The 24,442-nt window shown below is 47.9% G+C and overlaps 2 protein-coding genes across 3 annotated transcripts; both read left to right on the plus strand.

Annotated features, from left to right (window-relative positions):
• Positions 1-3,175: 3,175 nt before the first annotated feature.
• On the plus strand, positions 3,176-5,077 carry Chst6 (carbohydrate sulfotransferase 6). The gene is made up of 2 exons (XM_090357164.1): positions 3,176-3,226; positions 3,884-5,077. The coding sequence occupies exon 2, from the start codon at positions 3,899-3,901 to the stop codon at positions 5,075-5,077; it is 1,179 nt and encodes a 392-aa protein (XP_090213290.1). The 5' UTR covers positions 3,176-3,226; positions 3,884-3,898.
• Positions 5,078-12,423: 7,346 nt separating this feature from the next.
• Tmem170a (transmembrane protein 170A) lies at positions 12,424-23,914 on the plus strand. Of its 2 annotated transcripts, none has more exons than XM_090357263.1 (3): positions 12,424-12,687; positions 20,799-20,969; positions 23,329-23,914. In XM_090357263.1, the coding sequence occupies exons 1-3, from the start codon at positions 12,555-12,557 to the stop codon at positions 23,457-23,459; spliced, it is 435 nt and encodes a 144-aa protein (XP_090213389.1). In that variant the 5' UTR covers positions 12,424-12,554; the 3' UTR covers positions 23,460-23,914. The 2 variants fall into 2 exon arrangements, with proteins under 2 accessions (XP_090213389.1, XP_090213390.1); XM_090357264.1 differs by having other exon boundaries at positions 20,799-20,900.
• Positions 23,915-24,442: the final 528 nt, after the last annotated feature.

Raw genomic sequence — 24,442 nt, forward strand, 5'->3', positions numbered from 1 at the left:
TTGATCCTCGGATCTCAGCTTCCTCAGCAGCTAAGATTATAAGTGTGAGCCACGGCGTCCAAGCTAAGACTCTTTTTTTTTCCCCCTTTTGTGTTCCTCTGGCTTGAACTGTCCCTTAGCTTTACTGCTCAAGGCTAGTGCTCTACCACTTGAGCCAGAACTCCACTTCTGTTTTTTTTTGTTGTTTTTTGGCCAGTCCTGGGGCGTGATCTCAGGGCCTGAATGCTGTCCTTAGGCATTCTCAAGGCTAGAGCTCTACAACTTGAGCCACAGCACCATTTCTGGCTTTCTCTGTGTGTGCAATACTGAGGAATTGAACCCAGGTCTTCGTGTATACTAGGCAAGCACTCTACCACTAGGTCAAACTCCCAGCCCTCTGGAAATGAGTTTTGTAGACTTTCCTTCTGGGCTGGCTTTGAAGTAAACCCTCACATTCCAGCTTGCTGAGTAGCTAGGATACAGGCATGAGCCACCCATGCCCAGAAACTCTTAACTTTTTACTGAAGTCTAACATACATTAGGAAACAGCACAGATCAAACCAGGCAAGGTGGCTCACGCCAGTAATCCTAGTTCCTCAGGAGACTGAGATCTGAGGATCGAGGTTCAAAGCCAGCCTAGGCAGAGACGGGAGACTCATCTCCAGTTAACTACTATAAAATGGGAAGTGGGGCTGTGGCTCTAGGGTAGGGTGGTGGCCTTGGGCTTAAGAGCTCAGGGACAGAGCCTAGGCCCAGAATTCAAGCCCCATGATCCACAAAAAAAAAAAAAAAAAAGAAAGAAAAGAAAAAGAAAAAAAGCACAGATCCAAAAATACTGCTTCACAAATTAAATGCAGCCATAATTAGAAAAACAGAGCATCACCAGTGCCCAGGAGCTTAATTCCCATCCTCCTCCCCACAAGTGAGATTTTATTTCATCACCATCATCATCATCAGAATTAGTACAAAGTAAAGAAAGGGTTGCCTCTAGAGAAGTCTTGAGACAAAAAATGTCACTTCCTTTGGCCTCTAGTGTTTTGATTGGGGAGGGCACTGTGTCTGTGAAGAGAATGAGGGGATTGCTGGGCTTCACAAATAATAGATGCGCAGATGCTCTCATCTGTTCCTTTAGAATTTTGTGCAACCTCCATATATTGTGTTTTCCAAAAATTCAATGCATTCCTTCCTCTCCCCCACCACACACAACAAAAAAAAAAGGGAAAGAAGGAAGGAAGTTTATATGAGAAGGAGCAAGTCTTTCAGGATGGTGCTTTATCCGGACAAAGACTTAGGAATATTACCTACTCCAGAACCTGGCACAAAGGTCTAGCCCTTGTTTACTTTTTTTCTCTTCACTGCTGGTGGCACCTGTTTGGCTGGTTGGTTTGGTAGTGTGTGGTGGTACTGGGTATTGAATCCCCAGCCTCATGCATGCTAGGCAAGGGCACTGCAGAGACCCTCAGATTTTAAACTCTCAGCCTGACCTTTGCTGGCAGGTAATTCTCAGCTTGACTGCTTGAATGAAAACAGACAGAGATAATAATCTCTACCCCAATAGGAATGCTGGGAGGATAAAATGTAACCCTGAAGATAAAAAGTACATTTCACAATGCCTACCTGACATGCTCTCCTTAGATTGGAACCCTCTGGCAATTAGCTGTTGTGTGGAACACAAGGCTCCTTATCAGAAGACTCACAGCTAGCAGCAAGAAGGGACACCCTGCGTGACAAGGGACATTACAATGGCTTTCCTGGTTCTTGAATTCCAGTAATAAGGTCAGATAGCAGCTCTGGTAGTATATGAGTCACATAAAACCTGAGACTTTCTTAGCACAGAGCTACCAAATCACCTTGATCTGGGGAGGTCAATATCCTCTCTCCCCAAGGGAAGCCCAGACTTATCAAGACAGCAAAATCCTCACTCGGCAGGGAATACTTTGGGGTTTGAGAGGCCCTTGTCTTCTGAGTCTTTCAACTGAAGAATTGAGTTCAAGGGCCCAGAGTTCAGCCTAGTAGTAGAGTGCCTGCCTTAGCATGCACAAAGCCCTGGTACTTACACAGAAAGAGCTAAAAGTGGTGCTGTGGCTCAAGTGGTAGAGTGCTAGCCTTGTGAGAAAAAGAAAAGTTCAAAGACAGTGCCCAGGTCCTGAGTTCAAGCCCCAGGAATGGCAAAAAAAATTGAGTTCTTCTGGGTGCCTGCGTGGCTCATGCAACTCCGGAGGCTGAGATCTGAGGATCAGATTCCAAACCCGCAGGAACATGCAATTGAGACTCATATCTCCAATTAAGCACCCAAAAAAGCTGGAAGTAGAACTGTTGCTCAAGTAGTAGAGCCCTAGCTTTGTGCTCAAAAGCTCAGGGAAAGGGACAGTACTCAGGCTTTGAATTCAAGTCCCAGAACTAGAAGCAAAAGAAAAAAAGAAAGGTGAGGCATGGTGCCACTAGCACTTTTGGGGAAACAGGAGTCCCCTTCCTTCCTAGTGTTCTGTTCTCGGGGTGCCCCAGCCAGCAGCCCAGAAGGGTTGATGACTTCTGTGTTCCAGGACAGGGTGTGGGACCCAGGAAGTAACTCCAGAGTCAGCAGGTGTTGGAGCTGTTAGAACTCAGTGCTTGGGCACTGTCCTTGGATACTTTCTGCTCAAGGCTAGTACCCTGCCACTTGAGGCACGGCACCACTTCTGGCTTTTTCTGAGTATGTGGTACCGAGGAACCAAATCCAAGGCTTTGTGCATGCTCTACCACTAGGCTTCGCTCCCTGCTCTGTCCATCCACTTTTGTGTCCTCGAAGACAGGGATCTGCTACACCTCAGCACCTCCATGATTCTATGCACAGGGGAGAAGGATGGGAAGCAAATGCTACACAAGCCGGGTGAAAATGTCAAGGTCCCTGCCTCCTGGTGGATGATCTTGAAATTGAGCCTTAGAGAGGTCCAGGCCCTTGGGGCTTCATAGTTCCCAAATGGCAGTGCTTGGACTCAAAGCCAACTTTCTTTCCCTCATCTATTAGGAGAGTTCACACCCTTAGGAAAAATATTCAGCTCAGGCTAGTGACAGAGCAGCTACCTTTGCAGCCACTGGGGAATGGGGGATGGGGGACAGGAGGAAAGGAGGAGGGGGAATCTGTCTCCTGTGAGGGGCTTTGACCCAATCTCTCCCCTGCTTTCTCAGGCCTGAGGAGCTCCAAGTGCCTTCTATGGATTTGTGACCAGATCAGCACAGACAGTTCTCCCAGGAGACTTGGGTGGCAGTGAGTACCTTGCTGAGGAAAGAGGCAGGCAGCTGACTAGGGGTGTGTCTCCACCCTGTCTCTTTGTCGCGCTAAGCATCATTTTGCTTCCTTTTAACTGGACTCTTAAGACACTTGCATGGCTCTGAGAGCTCATCTTGGTTCTGGAGCCCATGCCACCTTTTTTTTTTTTTTTTTTTTTTTTTTTGGTGATGGTGGTACTGGAGATTGAACTCAGGGACTTCAATCTGCAGTGCCTTAGCACTGAGCCACCCCTCCAGTCCTTCCAGCTTTTTGCTGGTTAACTTAAGAGATCTCTCATATGGCATCAAACCTTGGTCCTTAGATCTCAGCCTCCTGTGTAGCTAGGATTACCGGTGTGACTCACCAAGCAGCAACTGGCAAGCAGCATTTCCCTCTTAAGCCAGGCAGATGGAGATATATGGGCAGATGGGTGGGTGGACAGCCAGGTAGGTGGCCTTATGGGTTGAGGGATTTCCCCAGTGCAGTATGAAATCTAGAACTCGACTCTCTAGGCCCTATAGTGACTTGTGCTGCGTTTCTGGAAGGGTCTCCCGGGAGAGCAGCAGGGCAAGGGGGCCAAATCCAGGAGGCTGCTGGGGCCCAGGGCGGGCAGACGGGCCACAGTCCCTAACCCTGGCGCTCTTCCCCCGGCAGGCCTGGGCCGGCGGCATGCGGCTTCCTCGAGTCTTCTCCTGGGGCACCGTGGTGCCGGTCCTCCTGCTGGGCCAGACCTGCCTGCTGCTCTTCCTGGCCTGGCGGCCCGGCCCGTTGGCCCCGGCGGGGGGCCCGGAGCGCGTGCACGTGCTGGTGCTGTCGTCGTGGCGCTCGGGCTCGTCCTTCGTGGGTCAGCTCTTCAGCCAGCACCCGGACGTCTTCTACCTGATGGAGCCCGCCTGGCACGTGTGGACCGCCCTGTCCAAGGGCAGCGCCGCGGCGCTGCAGATGGCGGTGCGGGACCTGGTGCGCTCCGTCTTCCTGTGCGACATGGACGTGTTCGAGGCTTACCTGCCGTGGCGCCGCAACCTGTCCGACCTGTTCCAGTGGGCGGTGAGCCGGGCGCTGTGCTCGCCGCCGGCCTGCGGCGCCTTCCCGCGCGGGGCCATCAGCAGCGAGGCGGTGTGCAAGCCGCTGTGCGCGCGGCGGCCCTTCGCGGCGGTGCGGGAGGCCTGCCGCACCTACAGCCACGTGGTGCTCAAGGAGGTCCGCTTCTTCGACCTGCGCGCGCTGCGGCCCCTGCTCACCGACCCCGCCCTCGACCTGCGCCTGGTGCACCTGGTGCGCGACCCCCGCGCTGTGCTGAGCTCGCGCGAGCGCACGGCCAAGGCGCTGGCCCGGGACAACGGCATCGTGCTGGGCACCAACGGCACGTGGGTGGAGGCCGACCCGCGCCTGCGCGTGGTGACCGAGGTGTGCCGCAGCCACGTGCGCATCGCCGACGCCGCGCTGCGCAAGCCGCCGCCCTTCCTGCGCGGCCGCTACCGGCTGGTGCGCTTCGAAGACCTGGCGCGAGACCCGCTGACCGAGATCCGCGCGCTCTACGCCTTCGCCGGCCTGCGCCTCACGCCCGAGCTGCAGACCTGGATCCATAACATCACGCACGGCTCGGGCCCCGGCGCGCGCCGCGAGGCCTTCCAGACCACGTCCAGGGACGCGCAGAACGTCTCGCAGGCCTGGCGCCACGCGCTGCCCTTCGCCAAGATCCGCCGCGTGCAGGAGCTGTGCGCAGGCGCGCTGCAGGCGCTGGGCTACCGCCCCGTCTCCTCCGAGCAGGAGCAGCGCGACCTCGCCCTGGACCTGGTGCTGCCGCGCCCAGACAGCTTCCAGTGGGCGTCGGCCCCCGGGCCTTAGCTGGGACCCCGGCCGGGAGGAGCGGCGGGGGGGTGGTGGGGGCTGAGCGGAGGGCCTGGCGCCAGCCGTCACGGACCCAAACTTAGGGATCCCCTCAATTCCATTTTTTCCCGCTCCCCAGAATAAGTTTTTCCTTGTTTGGGTCATGGGGCTTGAACTCTGGGCCTGGCACTGTCCCTGAGCGCCTCAGCTCACGACTACCGCCCTACCCCTTGAGCCACAGCCCCACTTCCCATTTTCTACTGGATAATTGGAGATTCGAGTCTCACATTCTTTACTGCCCGGGCTGGCTTTGAACCGTGATCCTCAGATCTCAGCCTACTGTGTAGCGAGGATTACAAGCATGAGCCACAGCACCACCGGCTCCTGCTTTCCTTTCTTCTCTCCTCCCCTCCTTCTTTCTTTCCTTTTTTCCTCCCTCCCTTTTTCATTCCCTTTTTCCCTCCTCCGTTCCGTTCGCGTGTATGTGTGTGTGTACTGAGACTTGAACTTGAGGCCTCCTGTTCTCCTGTTGTCTTTAAATTTTTTCTTCTCAAAGCTGGCATTCTTCCACTAGAGTCACACCTCTTCCACTTCCAGCGATTGCTGGTTAATTGGAAACAAGAGTCACGGATTTGTCTGGTTAAGGTTAAGGGCCTAGAGACATGACTCATGACTCCAGTAGTACAGCGCCAGTCTGACAGCAAAAAAGTAAGGGCCGGATGGGACAGGCACCTGAGTGGGATTGCAGGCACGCGTCACTTCCCACATTCCTTTGAATCTTCTTTAGGAGCTGGGCTCCCTTCAGGCTCCATCTTCACAGAAAGACACACACACAAGCTTGACCTTTGTGGGCACAGCAGGCATGGCTCCCCTCAAGCTCTTTCCTCTTTTAACTCCTCTCTTGACTGTACAATACAGTAGCTGAGAATGGTGTGCCATTCCTGACTGGGTATGGAGGAGTACTCACTCACCCATTTTCTCCATTCCTGAGTCACCACATTCCATCAAAGCTGTGGGCAGTCATGGCCCCATCTTCAGTGAGAGCACAGAGGCAGTGTCTCTGTCTTGTCCACCCTTAGCCTCGCTCTGCCCCACCTTCTAAGGACCCTTCCACACCCCATCACCCTGCCCACGTATAATGAACCTTTGATGAGCCTTTGATTTGTCTGGATGGGAAAGATCCTACTTGTGGAAATAAACATCATCCTTAACTTGTGTGATGCACATTAGATTTGCACTGTTCTCGTAAGCTTTTCTGCTCATGGCTGGCACTCTGCCATTTGAACTACAACTCCACTTCCAGCTTTTTGCTGGTTAATTGGAAATTAGAGTCTCCAGGACTTTCCTACCCAGAATGGATTTGAACTGTGAGCCTCAGACCTCAGTCTTTGGAGTATGTAGGATTCCAGGCATGAGCCATCTGTGCCTGACCAGGTTAGATTTTTGCAGTCTATAAAATCCCTTCAGAAGTAAAGGGATATGGCCAAGGTCTTGAGGAGAGAAGAGTCATGAATGATTTTATTCTCCAGTTGCAGGCAAAGAAGAGGATGAACAAAGCTTGCCAAGACCCCTTTCCCTAGCAGAAAGGTGGTCTCCTACCCCCTTTTTATTTGCTTTAGGGAAGAGTAGAGCCCAAAATGACACAGCTATGCCCCGTTAAGAGGTAGTAAATTCTGGGCCGAGAGCATAGAATCTGGAGAGCAACTTGGGCTGGCTTGGCAGGAGGCAGTGAAGAAGAGGAAGACTGGAGAGGCCTGGGCAGAGAGCGGGATGGCATGGGTAGTAGAGTTGGCATAGGCTCCCACGCCTGAAAAGCACACAGTGTAGATTATGGGGTAAATGGTAAATGTAACGAATCAGCCTGGCCAGGAACTTGGAAGTGCCTCTGCCTTCCCTTTGTCCTTTCCAGCAAAGTTTTCTGTTTGTGAGCCACAAACACCGAGCTCTGGGTTCATTAAAAGGAATCTGGGATCAGATGTGGTGTCCTATGCCTGTAGTTCCTGCTACAAAGGAAGCTTAGGTAGGAGGTTCTTGGTCTGAGGCTGGTTCTGAGCAAAAAATGAAGACCCTCCCTGAAAAATACCTACAGTGCCAGACGGGTTGAAGTGTGGCTCAAGTGCATAGCACTTTGTCTAGATGCACAAGGAGGTTAGTCCGGAACCAAGGAAGCAAGAACCAATAAATGCCCAATAAACCTTTAACAGGAAAATAAAATTCCCAGAACCTCCGGGAAGGATAAGGAAGCAAATGTGAATCCACATAGAACACTCCAGATTACACGGGCACACAGCTGGTCTGGGGACTCCGGTTCGCCACATCCTTGTCACCAAGGATTGTCAGAAGGAACTCTAGTGGTTGCTGGCTTCTGATACTCAGAGGCTTTAGATTGATAGAGCAAAGGGTATCTAGAATTTTGTGCCTCTTTACTTGGCAATACATAGAGCTGATGCCTCTAGCCAGGTCACTCATGTTTCTTTCAGCTGCGACCATGCACGTGTGTGTGTGTGTGTGTGTGTGTGTGTGTGTGTGTGTGTGTGTGTGTGTGTGTGTTGGTCCTGGGGCTTGAACTCAGGTCCTGGACAGTTTCCTTGAGCTTCTTTTGCTCAAGGCTATGGTTCTACAATTGAGGCATACCTCCACTTGTGGTTTTATGGTAGTTTAGTGGAGATAATTTCACGGGTGGACTTTCCTGACCAGGCTTGCGGGGGGCAGGAGGACAATAACTGAGGAACAGTGCCCACACCCTGAATTCAAGCCCTGGTCTAAGAAAAAGAAATCTGGGTGCTGGTGGCTCACACCTGTAATTCTCTTACTTGGAAGGCTGAAAAATGAGCATTGTACTTTGAAGCCAGCCCAGGCGGAATTATCTCCAATAACCTACTCAGAAAACTGGGAGTGGCGTTGTGGCTCAAGTGGTAGATCACCAGCCTTGAGCACAGAGGCTCAGGGACAGCATTCAGCCCTGAGTTCAAGGACCAGGACTGGAAAAAAAAAGATGAGCAAGATAGTCATGATGCTAGAGGCTAAGAAAAAGGAGGTTGTAATCCAGGATGCTCCAGTCTAGAACTCAGAGCCTCACCTGCCAGTGACACCCCACAGGGAGCATTCCTCATGATGACCACAGTTAACGACTTCTGTACTGCACCTGCATTGTCCCATAAGTCATCCATTCCCCTGCCACTGATAGAGAACATTCCAGGATGAGCCCTGCCTGGTGCCTTCCTGCCTTGGGCTCTCCCAGGGCAAAAAAATGTAACCCTGTTTTCAAAATTACCAACAGAAACTGGCCACTGGTGGCTCACACCTGTAATCCTAGCTACTCAGAAGGCTGAGGTCTGAGGATTGCACTTCCAAGCCAGCAGGGGCAGAAAAGTCCATGAGACTCATCTCCAATAAACTCCTCAGAAAAGGCCATGAGTGGTGCTGTGGCTCAAGGGATAGAGTGCTAACCTTGAGCAAAAAGAGGCTTAGGGAGAGCACGCAGGCCTTGAGTTAAAGCCCCAGGACCTGAAGAGAAAAAAAAAAAACCAAAACCAAAAACAGCAGAAAATAGGGATAAAGGTGTGGCTCTGTAGAAAAAAGAGGAGATATTATTAATTCATAAGTCACACAGGGAAAGAACTAAAAGTGGTGGCTTAAGTAGCACCACAAAAAGGACAGTAAATTCACAGAGACACTGGCAGACTGAAGGAAAGCAGTTGTAGGCTTCCAATAGCAGGGACCTGTGTGAAAGAGAAACTTACGAGAGAAAAATCAATGGGGCAAGATGTGTTTACGGATTCTTGTGGTGCCATCTCTGGGATGGTAAGGGTTTAAAGTTGCCTAAAATATAAAGAATTTATATTCTGCCTACAGACAGAAAAGAATATTTTAAAGTGGAAAATTTGATGTGTATGTATGACATCGATTCACACCACTATCAAATTTCAGTAAGTTTCATCCCAATTCTATTATTAAAAGTGAATTTTTTCCTTATGGCTTTGGTTTATTTTCTATTTTTATTTTTTTACATTTTTATTGTGATTACTAGAAGGGTTACATTATATTCACCAGATAGAAGGTGCATAACTTCACAAACATTGATACCCTTTCTTATGACATGATCCCCATTTCCCTCCCACCCTCCCCCCGTTTATCTTGATTTCCCCCTTTCCTATCCAATTTCAAATAACCAATTAAGCACATATAAAATATATCAGGTAATAAGGTGAAATATTGTAACAATATGAGACAACCAAGGGATGGCAAAAGAGATGAGAGTTAACATAGTACATTAAGGACAACAGTCACACATTATATGGCTTTTATCCTGGAGGTCCTTAGGCTTTGTTTTTTTTAAATTTCAATTTGTTGTGATGACTTTGTTTTCTATGGAAATGTTCTTCATGGCCGCTTCCAATAAGTCAGTATTTCACATTTGTGTCTGAAGTTACAAGAACCAATATTCCCATCCTGAGAGCCCTGCGCCCTCTTCTGACAGATCCTGATCATTGCACTTAATTTAGACCAGAATCTGCTTCTTACCTGTGGGTCTACTCTCCTGGGTTGGATCAGCTGGACTATTTCTTGATGACCCACATGCCAAAATCAACAGGGTTAGTCTCTAAATTAGATTTAGGCACCACCTTCTCCCAATGCATTTTCTTCCTCCTCACAAGCGTGATCCACCAAACCTTGGTTACTAGTGGAATTTTAAGTCAGAGTGTTAGCTCCACTCCCTTTATAATGCCCTTGTTATTTCTGTGGCAAGTTCTTGCTTCCTGCCTAGACACTCACGAGACCTGGACTGGGATTCTCCTATTTTTCACTTCTTACCAAAGCTTTGATGACAGGTCTGTGCTACCATGCTCAGCTGCTTCCACCGAGATGGGAGTCTTGCAGATTTTTCTACTCAGGCTGACTCCCAACCTCAGACCTCCTAATCTCAACCTCCCAAGTAGCTACAATTACAGGTGTAATCCATCAGCGCCCAGCTGATGGTATCTAATTTAACAGCTGTTTCAATGTACTCATTACCTGGCTTATGTAACCCCTCTGGACATCATCATTATAATAACAAAAAGATTTTTTTTTGCCAGTTCTGGGCCTTAAACTCAGGGCCTGAGCGCTGTCCTTGGGTTTTCTCAAGGCTAGAGCTCTACCATTTGGGCCACAGCACCATTTTCAACTTTTTTTCTATATATGCGGTACTGAGGAATTGAACCCTGGTCTTTGTGCATGCTAGGCAAGCATTCTACCACTAGGCCAAACTCCTGGACCCATAAAAAAGATTTTTTAAAAGAAATTTTACTTACCGAGAAGATAAAGATGTTCCGCATTGCCCTCTAAAAGGTAGAGGTTGTTTATTTACAGTATAAAACTTGTCACGTGGGCTGGGAGTTTGGCCTAGTGGTTAAAGTGCTTGCCCAGCATGCATGAAGACCCGGGTTTGATTCCTCAGTACCATATACATAGAAAAAAGCCGGAAATGGTGCTGAGGCTCAAGTGGTAGAGCTCTAGCCTTGAGAAAATTCCAAGGACAGTGCTCAGGCCCTGAGCTTAAGCCCAGGACTGGCAAAAAAAAAAAAAAAAACTTGTCACGTGCTGGTGGTTCATGCCTGCAATGCCAGCGACTCAGGAGGCTGAGATCTGAGGATCATGGTGAGAAGTCAGCCTAGGCAGGAAAGTCCCTGAGACATTCTTGACATATATTCTCATTCATATTTCCCCCCCCCCCCTGTGCCAGTCCTGGGCCTTGAGCTCAGGGCCTGAGCACTGTCCTTGGGTTTTCTCAAGGCTAGAGCTCTACCACTTGAACCATAGCACCACTTCCAGCTTTTTTCTATGTATGTGGTACCGAGGAATCAAACCTGGGTCTTCACACATGCTAGGCAAGCACTCTACCACTAGGCCAAACTCCTGGCTCAAGTCCTTGAGACTCTTATGTCCAATTAATCCCTAGAAAGTCAGAAGTGGAGTTGTGGCTCAAAGTGGTAAAGCACTCGCCTTGAACAGAAAAGCTCAGGACAGTGCCCAACCGAAAAAATAAAAAGACTTATAAACTAAACACGTGTGGCTCATGTCTGAAATCATAGCTACTAAGGCTGAGATCTGAGGGTCGCTATTGGGGGCCAGCCCAGGCAGGAAAGACCACGAAACTCTTATTGCCAATGAACCAGGAACAGGCCACTGTTAGTCTTGAGGGGGGGAAATGCTAAAGATAATACCCAGACCTTGAGTTCAAGTCCCCAACCCTCCTTCATTTTTAGTTTGCTTTCCATATGTTTTGTGATTTTCCAAGAGTTTGTGTTGCCTACTCTCTCCTTCTTCCCCAATTTGGAGATTCAATAGTCATTCATTCTGTCATAAGGAACTTGAATTTCATAACTGTCATTGGATTTGGGTCACTGGATCTGAGAACCAGAAAGCTCTTGGTCTTGTCAGAGAGAAAATTGAAGAATGAATACAGAAGAGACTTAAAGGAGAATCAGGTTTAGTAACATAAAGCAAAGTGAAAACAAACAAATGTGCCCCTCCAGACAAAGGAGTGTACAGCCATCAATTGGAGGTCTCAAGATCTCCAGCTTGGGCTGGGAATGCAGTAGAGTGCTTGCTTAGCATGCATGAAACCCTGGGTTTGATTCCTCGGTACCACACTGAAAAAGCGGGAAGTGACACTGGGGCTTGGGTGGTAGAGTACTAGCCTTGAGCAAAAGAAGCTCAGGGACAGTGTCCAGGTCCTGAGTTCAAGTCCCAGGACTGACAAAAAAGAAGACAAGATCTCTAGCTTTTATTGTGAGCGTGAGGGTAGTTAATTCTGGAAAATTGGGTTAATGTGTCGTTTAACTCCTGAAGACTGGATTACACAACATCATAAACGTTGGGGTTGCAATTTTTTTGTGTGGGTCATGCAGCTTGAACCCTGGGCCTGGGTGCTGTCCCTGAGCTCTTCAGCTCAAGGCTACCACCCTACCTCTAGAGCCACTGCCCTACTATCCATTTTCTAGTGATTAATTGGAGGTAAGAGTCTCCTGGCTTTGTAGTGCCCGGGCTGGCTTTGAACCGCGATCCTCACATCTCAGCCTCCTGAGTAGCTAGGATTACAAGCCGAGGTTGCAAATTTGTCATGATCCTGACCTTGTATCCAATCCACATCACTGGTCTGAACCGGCATTGCAATTCCCTCACTTTCTCGTAGGGGGCGCTACTGAGACGGGCACGGCGGAGCGGGAGCGCGGCCAGATAAAGCAGGTGGATTCGTCCAGTAGGGGGCGTAGCCTGAGAGGGGTGGGGCTGGGTTTTGCGAGCCTCACGCAACGTCAGGGGGCGGGAGAAGCATTCGCCCCGCCTCTACCATCTGAGGCGCTCTGTGATTGGAGGAAAGAACCATCACTTGGCAGCGCCGTTGGGGCTGGTGGGAGGAAGAAGAGGGTGGAGGCCGCAGGTGACGCTGGGCACCGCGTCTGCACTTTCGGGCACTCCCCTCACTCCCTTCTCTGCGGTGGATGGCGGCGGGATGGAGCGCGAGGGGAGCGGCGGCAGCGGGAGCTCGGCCGGGCTCCTACAGCAGATCCTCAGCCTGAAGGTGGTACCGCGGGTGGGCAACGGGACCCTGTGCCCCAACTCCACCTCGCTCTGCTCCTTCCCAGGTAGGACCCCGCCCCGCGCCTGCGCAGTGCGCGCCGCGCGCCGGCGGCCCCTCCCCCGGCCCCTTCTCTCCCTCGGCTGCCGTCGGGGGTCTGCCTGGACGGCCTCAGCGGGCTTGCTCCGGGCGCGGGAGGGAGCCGGGCCGGCTCTCAGGGTGGAGGCTCGGGGCGGGTCCCGTCAGGCCGAGGGGCGGCTGCGTCTCGCGTCCTGGGGCCCAGCCTGCCCTCCCCGGCCAGCGGCCCCCGGGCCCCACCCCGCCGGGGCCGCCGGCTGCCGATCGCCGGCCCCGGGCCGCGAACCCGTCCTCCTCCTCTTCCTCCTCCGCCGCCTCGGCTCTCTAAGGAGTCGCTTTTGGGGACCTGTTGCTTGGCGTTCGAAACCTCCCGACGGGAGCTGGGTTTGGAACTCCTCAGCCCCCCCCACTCCTCCCTGAGGCCCGCTGGGCCCTCCGGGGAGACTGAGGAAGGGCTTCGTGGGGTGGGCGGCCGCCCCGACCTCGTTCCCCGAGAGAAACCGGGCCGGGGACAAAGCAGGAGGGAGGACGCGGGAAGAAAAGGCACCTGCGCCTCCTCGCCGGGCGGCGACGCCTCCAGGCTGCGAATGTGGCAGCTCCAGTCGTGGCGCAGGCCTGGAATCCACCCTAGCTACTCGGGAAGCCGCACTCCGAAGCACCTGATTGCAAGACCGGCCAGGCGGGCGAGGCCGACGTGCCCATCTCCAGTTAACCAGCCCCCCAACCCCCTCCACAAACAGCATCGCGGAAGTAGAGCTGTGGCAAATGGGTGCGTGGAAGGGTGCTAGTCTTGAGCTTCAAAAATCAGCACCCAGGCCCTGAGTTTGAGCCCCAGTACCAGAACAGAAATAAGTATTAGGACCACAATTGACGATGATAAAATAATACACATTATTCTGCAGATCTTGTGTGGAAAAGTGTTCATACACTGCCGAGAGTAAATAAGTTTTTTTTTTTTAATTGTTGTTATAAAGGTGAAGGGTTATACAGTTACGCAAGTCAGGTAAAGGGTACATTTCTTTTTTGGAAGGTGTCACCCCTTCCCTGGCTCTCCTAGTTTGTCCCTCCTGTCCCCACTCACAAATTGTATAGTTCATTTTCAAAATAGTGTCTAGTGAGTATCACTGCTGCCTTTGTTTATCCTTTGTCCCTCCACTTCTTTCCCCTTTTACCTCCCCCCAAAGAAGAAGTCTTTTTATTTGCTTATGTTCTCCAATTCTGTTTTGGAAAAAATTTCAAATCTACACATTGAAAACCCACGCAGCAAATACACTCATTTTACGTTGGGTGATTCAGTCACAGGTAACTTCACAACTAGTGTTTCTTAAAAGTCCCATGTGAACATCATCATGTACTTAACACAAACCCAGCAGTACAGCCAGCCAAACACCTGGACTATTACAATCTGTCATCTGTCTCTGACCTCCTCTTTCCTCTGTGCAAAGGTCCGTTTGGTCACCCCAAAACTCTTCCATTGGAGGATCTCCCAAGTCACTGCATAGTCCCTTTTGCCATGCAAAGTATGCTCAGTGATGGGTGTTTAGGATGAGAATGACAGTGTCCACCCCTGCTTACTCTCATTTCCCTTTCGTCTTTTATCAGATTATTTTCATCAGATTTACTCTTTCCCATAGGGTGAAGTTCATATTTGGTCCTTGGCTGATCAAAAAGTCATTATGCAAAACACATGTGCACACATGGCACGCGTTAGCTTTCTGCAGTCCTATTCAGGAAGTTGCAGAAGTTAGGACATGTAATGTAATGTGTAATAATTCTTAAACAAGGCCTTTTCCTATCATAGCTACAAAAATGTTATTGATCCTGAGATTTTTACATTGATCAATTATGTCCTCCAACACTTAAACTCCCCCAACTGGCCAAATGGATTTTTTTCCTTTAAAAAAAAAATAAGCTCCTGGATCTAATCAGAGATCAAACATTACATTTGGTCGTGATATCTCTAAAGATTAATCTTGTTTTACTTCAAATAAATCTTAACAGTTCTTCCATTTTTTTGTTTCAGCTCTTTGGGATTGACTGTGTGTGTATGTCCTGGGGCTTGAACTTGGGGTCTGAACCTTTTGCTCAGGGTTAGTGTTCTACCACTTGAGACACAGCTCCACTCCTGGCTTTTTAGGATTTACTGCCTGTGTGGGCTTCAAATTGTGACCCTCAGATCTCAACCTCCTAAGTAGCTAGGATTACAGGTGTGAGTCACCAGTGCCTGGCAGAGATTGGCATTTTGAAAGAACCTAAGGCAATTGTTTTATAGTTCAAGGTCACTGACTTTCTTCAGACTTAGGTACAGATGAAACATTTTTGGTCACAATGTTACCTACAACATGGTGGCTACATCGGGGAAATCATAAATGTCCATGATGCTTCCTTCAATTATTTGGTGCAGACAATCTGTCAGATCTTCACCTGAATTCTTTTATAAGTAAAGTCTTGTGTGGGTGTGATACTTGGGAACTGAATATTCACTCCATCTGTCTGTCATGTAGTTCTCTTTTGTTTGAGTATTAAGGCAAATCCATCTGGAATGATAGTTTTAGGATATTGTACTAAAGTATCTGTAGTCATGGAATTGTTTTGCTTTCAGAGGTGGTTCTGAAAATAACGAACTGCAGTTTATACTTGAGTTTGCCATTGTTTCTGTGGAGATGAAACATGCTGGCATTGGTTATAGGGACTCATTTGACAAATGTAGAGTCTGGGCATCAAGGAGTGCAGCCCTTGACACTGGGGTACTCTACTGCTCTGGCTCCTCTTTGCTGGAATGATGAGTTAGTGGATAATGAAGTTTATCACTTTGAAACATCAAAATCTACTTAATGTGAATTTTATTCAGTGTCCTGAATCTGGCATCATTTCTATTTTGGTTCCACAGAAAAGCTCATTTGTAGTTTATGCCAACTCATTATGGCTATAAAATAATTCTGTGGTTTCTCCCTACCAGGAAGCTTTGAATTGATTTTTTTTTAAAGCCTGCATTTGCAATTTGGCCATTTAAGATTTCCACCTAACTCTCCATGGTCTATCCTGTGTTGTTCAATTCCTTCCTTCCTTCCTCTTCCCTCTTTCCCCCTTCTACTCTCTCCTCTGTTTCTCTCTATATTTCTTTTCTTTTTTTTTTTTTGTGGGTTATGGAGCTTGAACTCAGCCTGGGCGATGTCCCTGAGCTCTTCAGTTCAAGGCTGCTCCCCTACTGTTGAGCCAAGCCCCACTTCCTGTTTTTCTGGAGGTTAATTGGAGATGAGTCTGAAGTCCTTTTGTGCCTGGGCTAGCTTTGAACCTTGATCCTCAGATCTCAGCCTCCTGAGTAGCTAGGATTACAGGCATGAGCCACTGTGCCCGGCTTCTCTCTATTTCTTTCTTTGTTTTGAGAAAGTTTTCACTGTATACCTAAGGTCAACCTTGAACTTGTGATAATCCTGCTTCAGCCTCCCCTGGCAGTGTTTCCTTCTCCTTTTTGCTGTGGAGTTTATCAATTAGGAGTGACATTTTCTGAAAACAGGGATTTCTACTAAGTGAATCAATGTCAAGGTTTATTTTATAATAATTAAACAAAAAATTGATAACAGTAGTAGAGTGTGGTGGCTCACACCTGTAACCCTAGCTGCGCTGGAGGCTGAGATCTGAAGATCAAGGTTCAAAATCAACCTGGGCACTAAAGAATGTGAGACTCTTATCTCTAATCACTGGAAAATGGGAAGTGAGGCTTGGCTCAAGGGATAGGGCGGTAGCCTTGAGCTGAAGAACTCAGGGACAGCACCCTGGTCCAGAGTTCAAACCCCATGATGGACAAAAAAAAAAAAAAAAACTGAGAAAGATCACACTTAGAGCATTCCTTTTTTCAGTCACTCATCAGATATTGTTGGTTGAGCGTCAAGTTAAGGTACCTGGTGAACAGAACAAAATTTGTGCTACATAGAGCTTCCATTCTATTGCAGGGATTGGTGGGTATCCCCCTGGTGGGGGTGGGGAGAAAAGGAAGTAAGCATGGACTATCTGCTGGTGAGTGATATAGGATAAAGTACATAGTAAGCGGCAGTGTGTGTGTTTGTGAGCACGTGCATGTGTGTGAAGAGCTAAGGAGGGGTGATCTGACCTTTTATTTTCCCCCAGTGTACAGGCTAGCAGTGGGTTACAATGTAGTTCAGAGTTGTACGCAACAGCCACAATTTGAGGATATTTTCATCACTCTGTTCTTGATTCCACTGCTTGAGTGACTAGCTTTGTATGGGGAACAGGCCGACCAAACCCTGGGTTTGGACTAAGACAACTGGGTGTGAGGCAGTCCAGGGCTCGCATTCCAAAACCAGGGACCAGAATGAAGCAGTCATTTCAGAAGAAAGATAGCAGGCCACAGTTGGTAGTGCTGAGGACAAGTGTTTTTATTTTGGGGGGAAGGGGCTGAGGACAAAGGGTCTCCTGGCAGGCAGGAGTCTCCCAGAGGGCAGTGGAGAGACAGACACAGGCTGATGGGCCAGGAGTATCATGCCCGCCCCGCCCCTGTGTAGAGTTGCAGGACTAGATAGGTCTCCAGTCCCCAGGAGGCCTGGTTTGTCTGACAGTCACAGCCTTAGAGAGGCTGGCTGAATGCACCCACTGTGACCTGGAACATAAGGTCAGAGTGGAGCCAGCTGATAGGCCTGCTGCCTCCTCCTGGGCTTAGGCACCTTGTGTTCCTGCTGATTGGGCCAAGTTCATCTTGAGGCCATGCTTGGTGTTAGATGACATACAGCTGTGGAGTTTCCAAGGCCAGGGAGCTGGCCCTCATAAAGCCCTTTATGAATAAGATTTTTATTAATTTAGAATCACATAGAGACTTCTGCTCTCCATGTGGTTTTTCTTTACCAGTATTCTTGGCAGCGCTGGGTTTGAACTCAGGTTACTGCACTTGCTGGGCAGGTGCTCTGCTGTCCTACTGCTCTACTGCTGAGCCATGCTACCAGCTGTTTTTTGCATGGGTTATATATTTATTCATCGTTGCTGGTGCCCAGATTTGAACTTGGGGCCGGCTGATCAAGCAAAGGGTCCCTACCTCTTAAGCTCCGCCTCTAGCTCTTCATTTTTTCTTCACTGATGAGTTCAATAAATATTTGGATAATTAATGGATAAGGTCTTAGTGTTTGTGTATTTATTTTTTTGCCACTCCTGGGACTTGAACTCAGGGTCTGAACACTGCTCTTAGACCTTCTCAAGACTAGAAGAGCTTACCATTTGAGCCACAGTACCACTTCCAGCTTTTTCAATGTATGTGGTACTGAGGAATTGAACCCTTGTCTTTGTGCATGCTAGGCAAGCACTCTACCACTAGGCCAAGCTCTCAGCCCGTTAAACAAGTGTTTTAGCCGAGGTCCAGTGGCTCATACCCGTAATCCTAGCGAAGTTTTACCATTTTAGAGTCCCAGAGGTCTGAAGTCCAAGATGGGTCTCAAAAACAAAGAGGTAGGCATGACTGGGTTCCTTCTGGAGGCCCACACAAGAGTTTCCTTGCCTTTTGCAGCTTTGAGAGGCTGCCTGCATTCCTAGGCTCATGGCTGCTTCTTCCTCTTCTTCAGAGTCAACAGCACATCTTGGGCATCTCTAGGACACTGGCCTCCTGCCTCCCCTCTGCAGACCCTTATGATTACATGAGGTCCCTCTGGAGAATCCTGACAGTCTCCCACTGGAAGCTCCTTAATATAATCCCATCTGCTTGAAAGTATATTGCCGGGTTTGGGGGGTGAGGGTGTGGAAATCTTTGGGGTCTGTTCTACCCCTGTGCTTACTGTCATTTTCTTTGGAGTCTTGAACTTCAGACTACTTATCTGAGGCATACTTCATCGTGATAGGCCCCTTTTGCTGCTGCCGTGGTTTGAAATAATTTCCTCATGAATGAATGGGCTATGGTGGGAGTAGAATTTTGTTTTGTTTTGTGCTAGAACTGGGTCTTGAGCTCAGGGCCTGGGTGCTGTTCTTGAGTTTTTGTGCTGAAGGCTAGCACTCTACCTCTTGAGCCATAGTTCCATTTCCGGTGTTTTGTGGTTCGTTGAAAATAAGAGTCTTTTGGACTTTCTTGCCCAAGCTGGCTTTGAACTTTGATCCTCAGATCTCAGCCACATGAGTAGCTAGGATTATAGGTGTGAACCACAGGTGCTCAGCTGAGAGTAGGTTTGAAATAAAGGCCAGTTTGGCCCACTGTGGTGCCCTCCCTCTCACTTACAGGATGCCTTCAGTCACATTGTAGTTCAGCCATAAGGCTGTGGCCTATTACAGCCAGAGACGACCAGACATGGCCCCCCAGCTTACAGAACTGAGAGCTGAAGAATTGTGGTTGTATCAGCACAAAGCAGACAAGTACAGATGCCAGGAAAACAAAGCTGGAGATGATGCTCTTGAAGTGGTAAACAAGAAATACTTAAGATAGAACAAATGTTTTTGACTGTGTGAGCCAGGGAAATGAAAATACTAGATGACGATCGATAAGTAGCTATTAAGTAGATAGCAAATTAAGGTGCAGGAAATGAAAGAGAAATCACTTAGGTGTTTTTGTTGTTGTTTTTTGGCCAGTCCTGGCCTTGAACTCAGGGCCTGAGCATTGCCCTTGGGCTTTCTCAAGGCCAGAGCTCTACCACTTGAGCCACACAGCACCATGTCTACCTTTTATCTATGTATGTGCTACCAAGGAATTGAAATCCAGGTCTTCGTGCATGCTAGGCAAGCAATCTACCACTAGGCCAGACTCCTGGCCCTTACTTTTTGGGGGAGGGTGGTCATGGGGCTTGAACTCTGCCTCACTGCTGTCCTTGAGCTCTTCAGCTCAAGGCTAACCCCCTACTCTTGATCCAAGCCCCACTTCTTGTTTTCTTGAGGTTAATTCACTACCCTGTGCCAGGCTCACTTAGTTTTTTTTTTTTTTTTTTTTTTTTTTAATGTTTTCTATAGATCTGGATTTGCTTTTGCTAGTAAGAGTCCTTTATGCCGTGCACGGGGCATTATCCACAGAGGAGTGGGAATGAGTGGGTGCTGGTGGCTCAGCCAGGATGCTCTGACAAGATCCCACAGAACAGGCATGCAAACAACTGGCATTTACCTTCTCGGTTGTAGAAGCTAGAAGTCTGCTCTCAGGAGACCAGCATGGTGAGGTTCTGGTAATGGCTCCCTTTTTAGCTTGTAGGTGGCTCTGCAGCCAGAGGGGTGTGGGAGGGAGGTAGCTATGCCTCTCTCTTGTATGGCTATGGTCCTGTCAGAGTTAGGTGGACTTTCAGGGCACGCAATTTACCCTATAGCACTTGAGTGGCACTCCTGTGTCAAACCCACTTTTCTGGAACTTACTAGCTTAATGTGTCTCTGGCAGTCATGGCCTTATCCCCCAGCTCCCTGCCTGAACATTTTGAGGCAGGAAGTCACGCTCCAGCAATGCAGGAGTCACTGTGGAAAGCATTGCAGTGGGCACCCAGTCTTTATTCAAGGTGAATGTGGTCTTTGGTGGTCCCATCTGAGCAGCTTTGGACAGCAGCTGAGTGGTGACTGCACTGAGTCATGTTCATGTCCCATTTGCCCATGGTGAGGCACTCCTGGACCATCAGAGGTTTCTTAGGAGGTATTAAGTGGTTAGTCTCAATATTGTAGGAGTGGCTTAGAAGGGAGTTATGCTGTGCTTTGGTCTAGAAGGAACTGGCTGGGGGCAATTCACAGGGTGCCACAGTAGCCGTGACTCTGTGTGTGTGTGTGTGTGTGTGTGTGTGTGTGTGTGTGTGTGTGTGTGTGTGTTGGCATAAGGGGCTTGAACTTAGGGCCTAGGTGCTGTCCTTTAGCTTTTTCATTCAAGGCTGTCACTCTTCAACTTGAGCCACACCTTTACTTCTGGCTTTTTAATTGAATGTAAGCCTCTTAAGGACTTGCCTGCCTGGGCTGGCTTTGAACCACGATCCTCAAATCTCAGCCTCCTAAATAGCCAGGATTACAGAAGTGAGCCCTCAATGAGCCCATAATGCAACTAAACAGTGAATGGTTTTGGAAAGGAAATGCTGGAGAGGATAAGGACCTTTTGTGGTGCTTGCCAAGGCCTGTGTGTGACCCAGTCTTTCCTGTCTTTCCTGTCCTTTGCAGAGATGTGGTATGGTGTATTCCTGTGGGCACTGGTATCTTCTCTCTTCTTTCATGTTCCTGCTGGATTACTGGCCCTCTTCACGCTCAGACATCACAAATATGGTAGGTTCATGTCTGTAAGCATCCTGTTGATGGGCATCGTGGGACCAATTACTGCTGGAATCTTGACAAGTATGTTAGACATTCAAATACCAGTCAAAACATTGAATGTGCTAGTCAGTTCATCTACGATTCATTGTAGAAATATATCTGAGTGGGGTGATTTTTTTTTTGAAGTAGTTTCTACCATTATGGGATGTTCTCTTCCTCTTCCTTCTCCTTCTGCTCCTCTTCCTCCTCATCCTCCTCCTTCTTTCTTCTTTCTTGTTCTTATTTGTGCTGGTCCTGGGGCTCAAACTCAGGGCCTGGGTGCTATCCCTGAGCTTTTTTCATTCAAAGTTAGCATTCTAACACTTGAGCCACAGCTTCCCTGCCAGCTTTTTGGAGGTTAATTGAAGATAAGAGCCTCACAGACTTTTCCTGTCCCAGCTGACTTGGAGATCCACAGATCTCAGCTTCCTAAGTAGCTAGGGTTATAGGCATGAGATACCATGGCTCAAGGACTTTGTTTTTCTCTTTTATCATGGGTTTGTTTTATTTTTTGTTTTTCATTTATCTATTTATTGCTTACCAGTCCTGGGGATTGAACTCAAGGTCTGGGCACTGCACCTGAGCTTCTTTTGCTCAAGGCTACTGCTCTACCACTTTAAGCCACAGTGCCATTTCTGCTTTTTTGAGTAGAATATTGAAGATAAGAGTCTCCAAGCCTGGACTAGCTTTGGACCATGATACTCAGATCTCAGCCTCCTGAGTAGGATTACAGGCATGAGCTACCAGCCCGCAGATGAATACTTTTATACTATATTTATAAGATGTGTGCTGCTGAGGAATGACTCCATGTTTTTTTTTTTTGCTGGTTAAGTATAAAGACAGCCATTGAGCTATACTACTCCAGCCCAAATGTGTAGACATTTATTGAATATAGTTCTGTTATGAGCCTGTCAAATCAGATAAGTACTGGATAGATAAAGGTGTTTGGTGTTTTCCATTTCTGTGAAGTTTTCTAGTGTATGTAGAAAACAGAAAGAAGCCCTTGGGATTGCCTCGTTGCCTTTAATTTTTTATTTATTTATTTTTGTTTGTTTGTGGGTCATGGGGCTCGAACTCAGCCTGGGAGCTGTCCCTGACCTCTTCAGCTAAGGGCTGCCGCCCTACCCTTGAGCCACACCCCAGTTTTCTAGAGGTTAATTGGTGATAAGAGTCTCAGGTCCCAGTGATTGTATATAGAGATTCCCTTCCTGAATACCTGTTTGTTAAACACGTCATTTGAAATATGATGTAAAAATCAATGTTAATAACTTCTTTAATAAAAATAAATATGTGAGCTAGAAAAAAAAAGAAAAAAAAAGAGTCTCCGGTCCTTTTGTGCCTGGGCTGGCTTTGAACCTTGATCCTCACATCTCAGCCTCCTGAGTAGCTAGGATTACAAGTGTGAGCCACTGTGCCCAGGTTAATTTTTTTTTTTTATCCTTATTTGCAGTGGGTACCTCCATATATCCCAGTCTGGCCTCAGACTCACAGTCCTCCCCCTGCCCCTTTCCTCTTAATGCTGGAATTATGAGTTTACACTATCACACCTGATTCTAGGTATCCTCTGAATAGCTTTGTGGCTTGCAGTCCTCTTCTTTTCCTTTGTCCACAGCCCCTCACTCTCTCCTCTTCCCCTGTCTTTAATGAAACCCTAAGGATGATAGACTGTGGAGTCACAGGGAGATTATTCCCTGTGGCCTGGAATACTTCTTGCTTGTCTCACTCAGGAGATTGTCATTTATTGCCAAAATATTAACATATCTCTTAAATAAGAAGCATGGGGTCTGTGGTTTTGATTATTCTAGATGATGAGGATGATGATGGTGAAGGTGATGATGGTGGTGATGGTAGTGGTAGTAGTGGTAGTGGTTTGTACTAGAACTCTGGGCCTGGGCACTGTCCCTTTGCTTTTTTGCTCAAAACTGGTGCTCTACTGTGTGAGTCACTGCTCCACTTTTGGCTTTTTGGTGGCTAACTGGAGAGAAGACTCTCATGGATCTTCCTACTGGGGCTGGCTTCAAACCATGACCCTTAGATCTCAGCTTCACGAGTAGCCAGGATTACAGACTTGAGACACTGGTGCCCAGTACTTCCAGATTATTTTATTCAATAAATGTAGGAGACTTTCAGTTTTAGGGAGTCCACACCTAAAATCACATGTCAGTGATTTGCGGAGCATATAAAGAACACTTAACAACTAGAGTGAGTAGGAAGAATAGAGGAAATAAAACAGTTCTTTAATCTTTTGTTATTATAAAGGTGACAGTTTACAGTTACATAAATCAGGTAATGAGTAATGTTCCTTTTGGACAATCATTTCGTGGAACATTCTGTGTAGAGTGAAATTTTAAGTGCTGTATTTTTCATGAATTTGTTAACCTCTTTTTTTTTTTTGAACCAGGTGCAGCCATTGCTGGAGTGTACCGTGCAGCTGGGAAGGAGATGATACCATTTGAAGCCCTCACCTTGGGCACCGGACAGACATTCTGTGTAGTGGTCGTCTCTTTTTTACGGGTTTTAGCTACTCTATAGCATATACTCTTTATGGTAAGAGGTTGAAGCTCCATTTTATAATACCTTCAGAAGGAATACATTGGAGTAGTATCTTCTTAGCTCTTCAAATGGAAGCAGCGTGGATAGATAGGAATATGAACCACATCTCATCCCCTTCTTCATTTTGAAGCTCCAACCATCAAAGGTCTCTGTGGACTTCTATCATTCTCAACCAAGACAGAACAAGCTGCTTGCTTTTTCTTTCTGTAGATATTTAATTGAAGAGCTTTTCCATGAATATCTTGACCCAAGCCAAATCATCAATGCTTCCGGATTGTATCCCTTGCCACTTGAATTTTCAATATTCTGTGAGGAAATGCAGTGTCTGTCACCTCTTTCAGAGCAATTATGGAAACGACTGGCTCATTGCAAGTGTGAGTACACTGTACTGAAATCTTAGTTGATCTAACCCTGATTAAAATCTGAAAACTCTCCTTTTGCTACAGCTTCATGATGATAATGCCAAGTTTTAGTTGTGTGTTGCCATGAGAACAAATTTAGTGAACTATAATAAGAAAACAATCGAATAACTCAAGGAAGTGGCTTTGGTCCCACTAAGAATGTGACATTTTATGGAAAACTGTCTTGACCTCTGGTTATTTATTTTAAGAGATGTGAACTTATTGTTTGTTTTGTACATTTGGCCAAAATAAGCTAGTTGATTGAGGTGTTGGTTGTTTTTTGCTTGTTGGTTTTGTTCTGTTTCTTGAAGGAAGCTCTCACTGTGTAGCCCAGGCTAACCTGGAACTCACTGTGTTACCCAGGTTGGCCTTAACCACACAATCTTCCTGCCTCTGCCTCCTAAGTGCTAGGATCACAGGGATGCATGGAACTCTCACTATGTGGGCCAGGCTGGCCCCAAATTCCTGCACTCACGTGATCTTCCTGCCTCATTCTCCCAAGTAGTGGGGACTGCAGGCACATACCATCATGCCTGGTTGAGACTTTTCCAAAGAATTTCT

The sequence above is a fragment of the Megascapheus bottae genome, chromosome 24, assembly GCF_031878675.1.
Source record: "Megascapheus bottae isolate mThoBot1 chromosome 24, mThoBot2.hap1, whole genome shotgun sequence".
Taxonomy (NCBI): domain Eukaryota; kingdom Metazoa; phylum Chordata; class Mammalia; order Rodentia; family Geomyidae; genus Megascapheus; species Megascapheus bottae.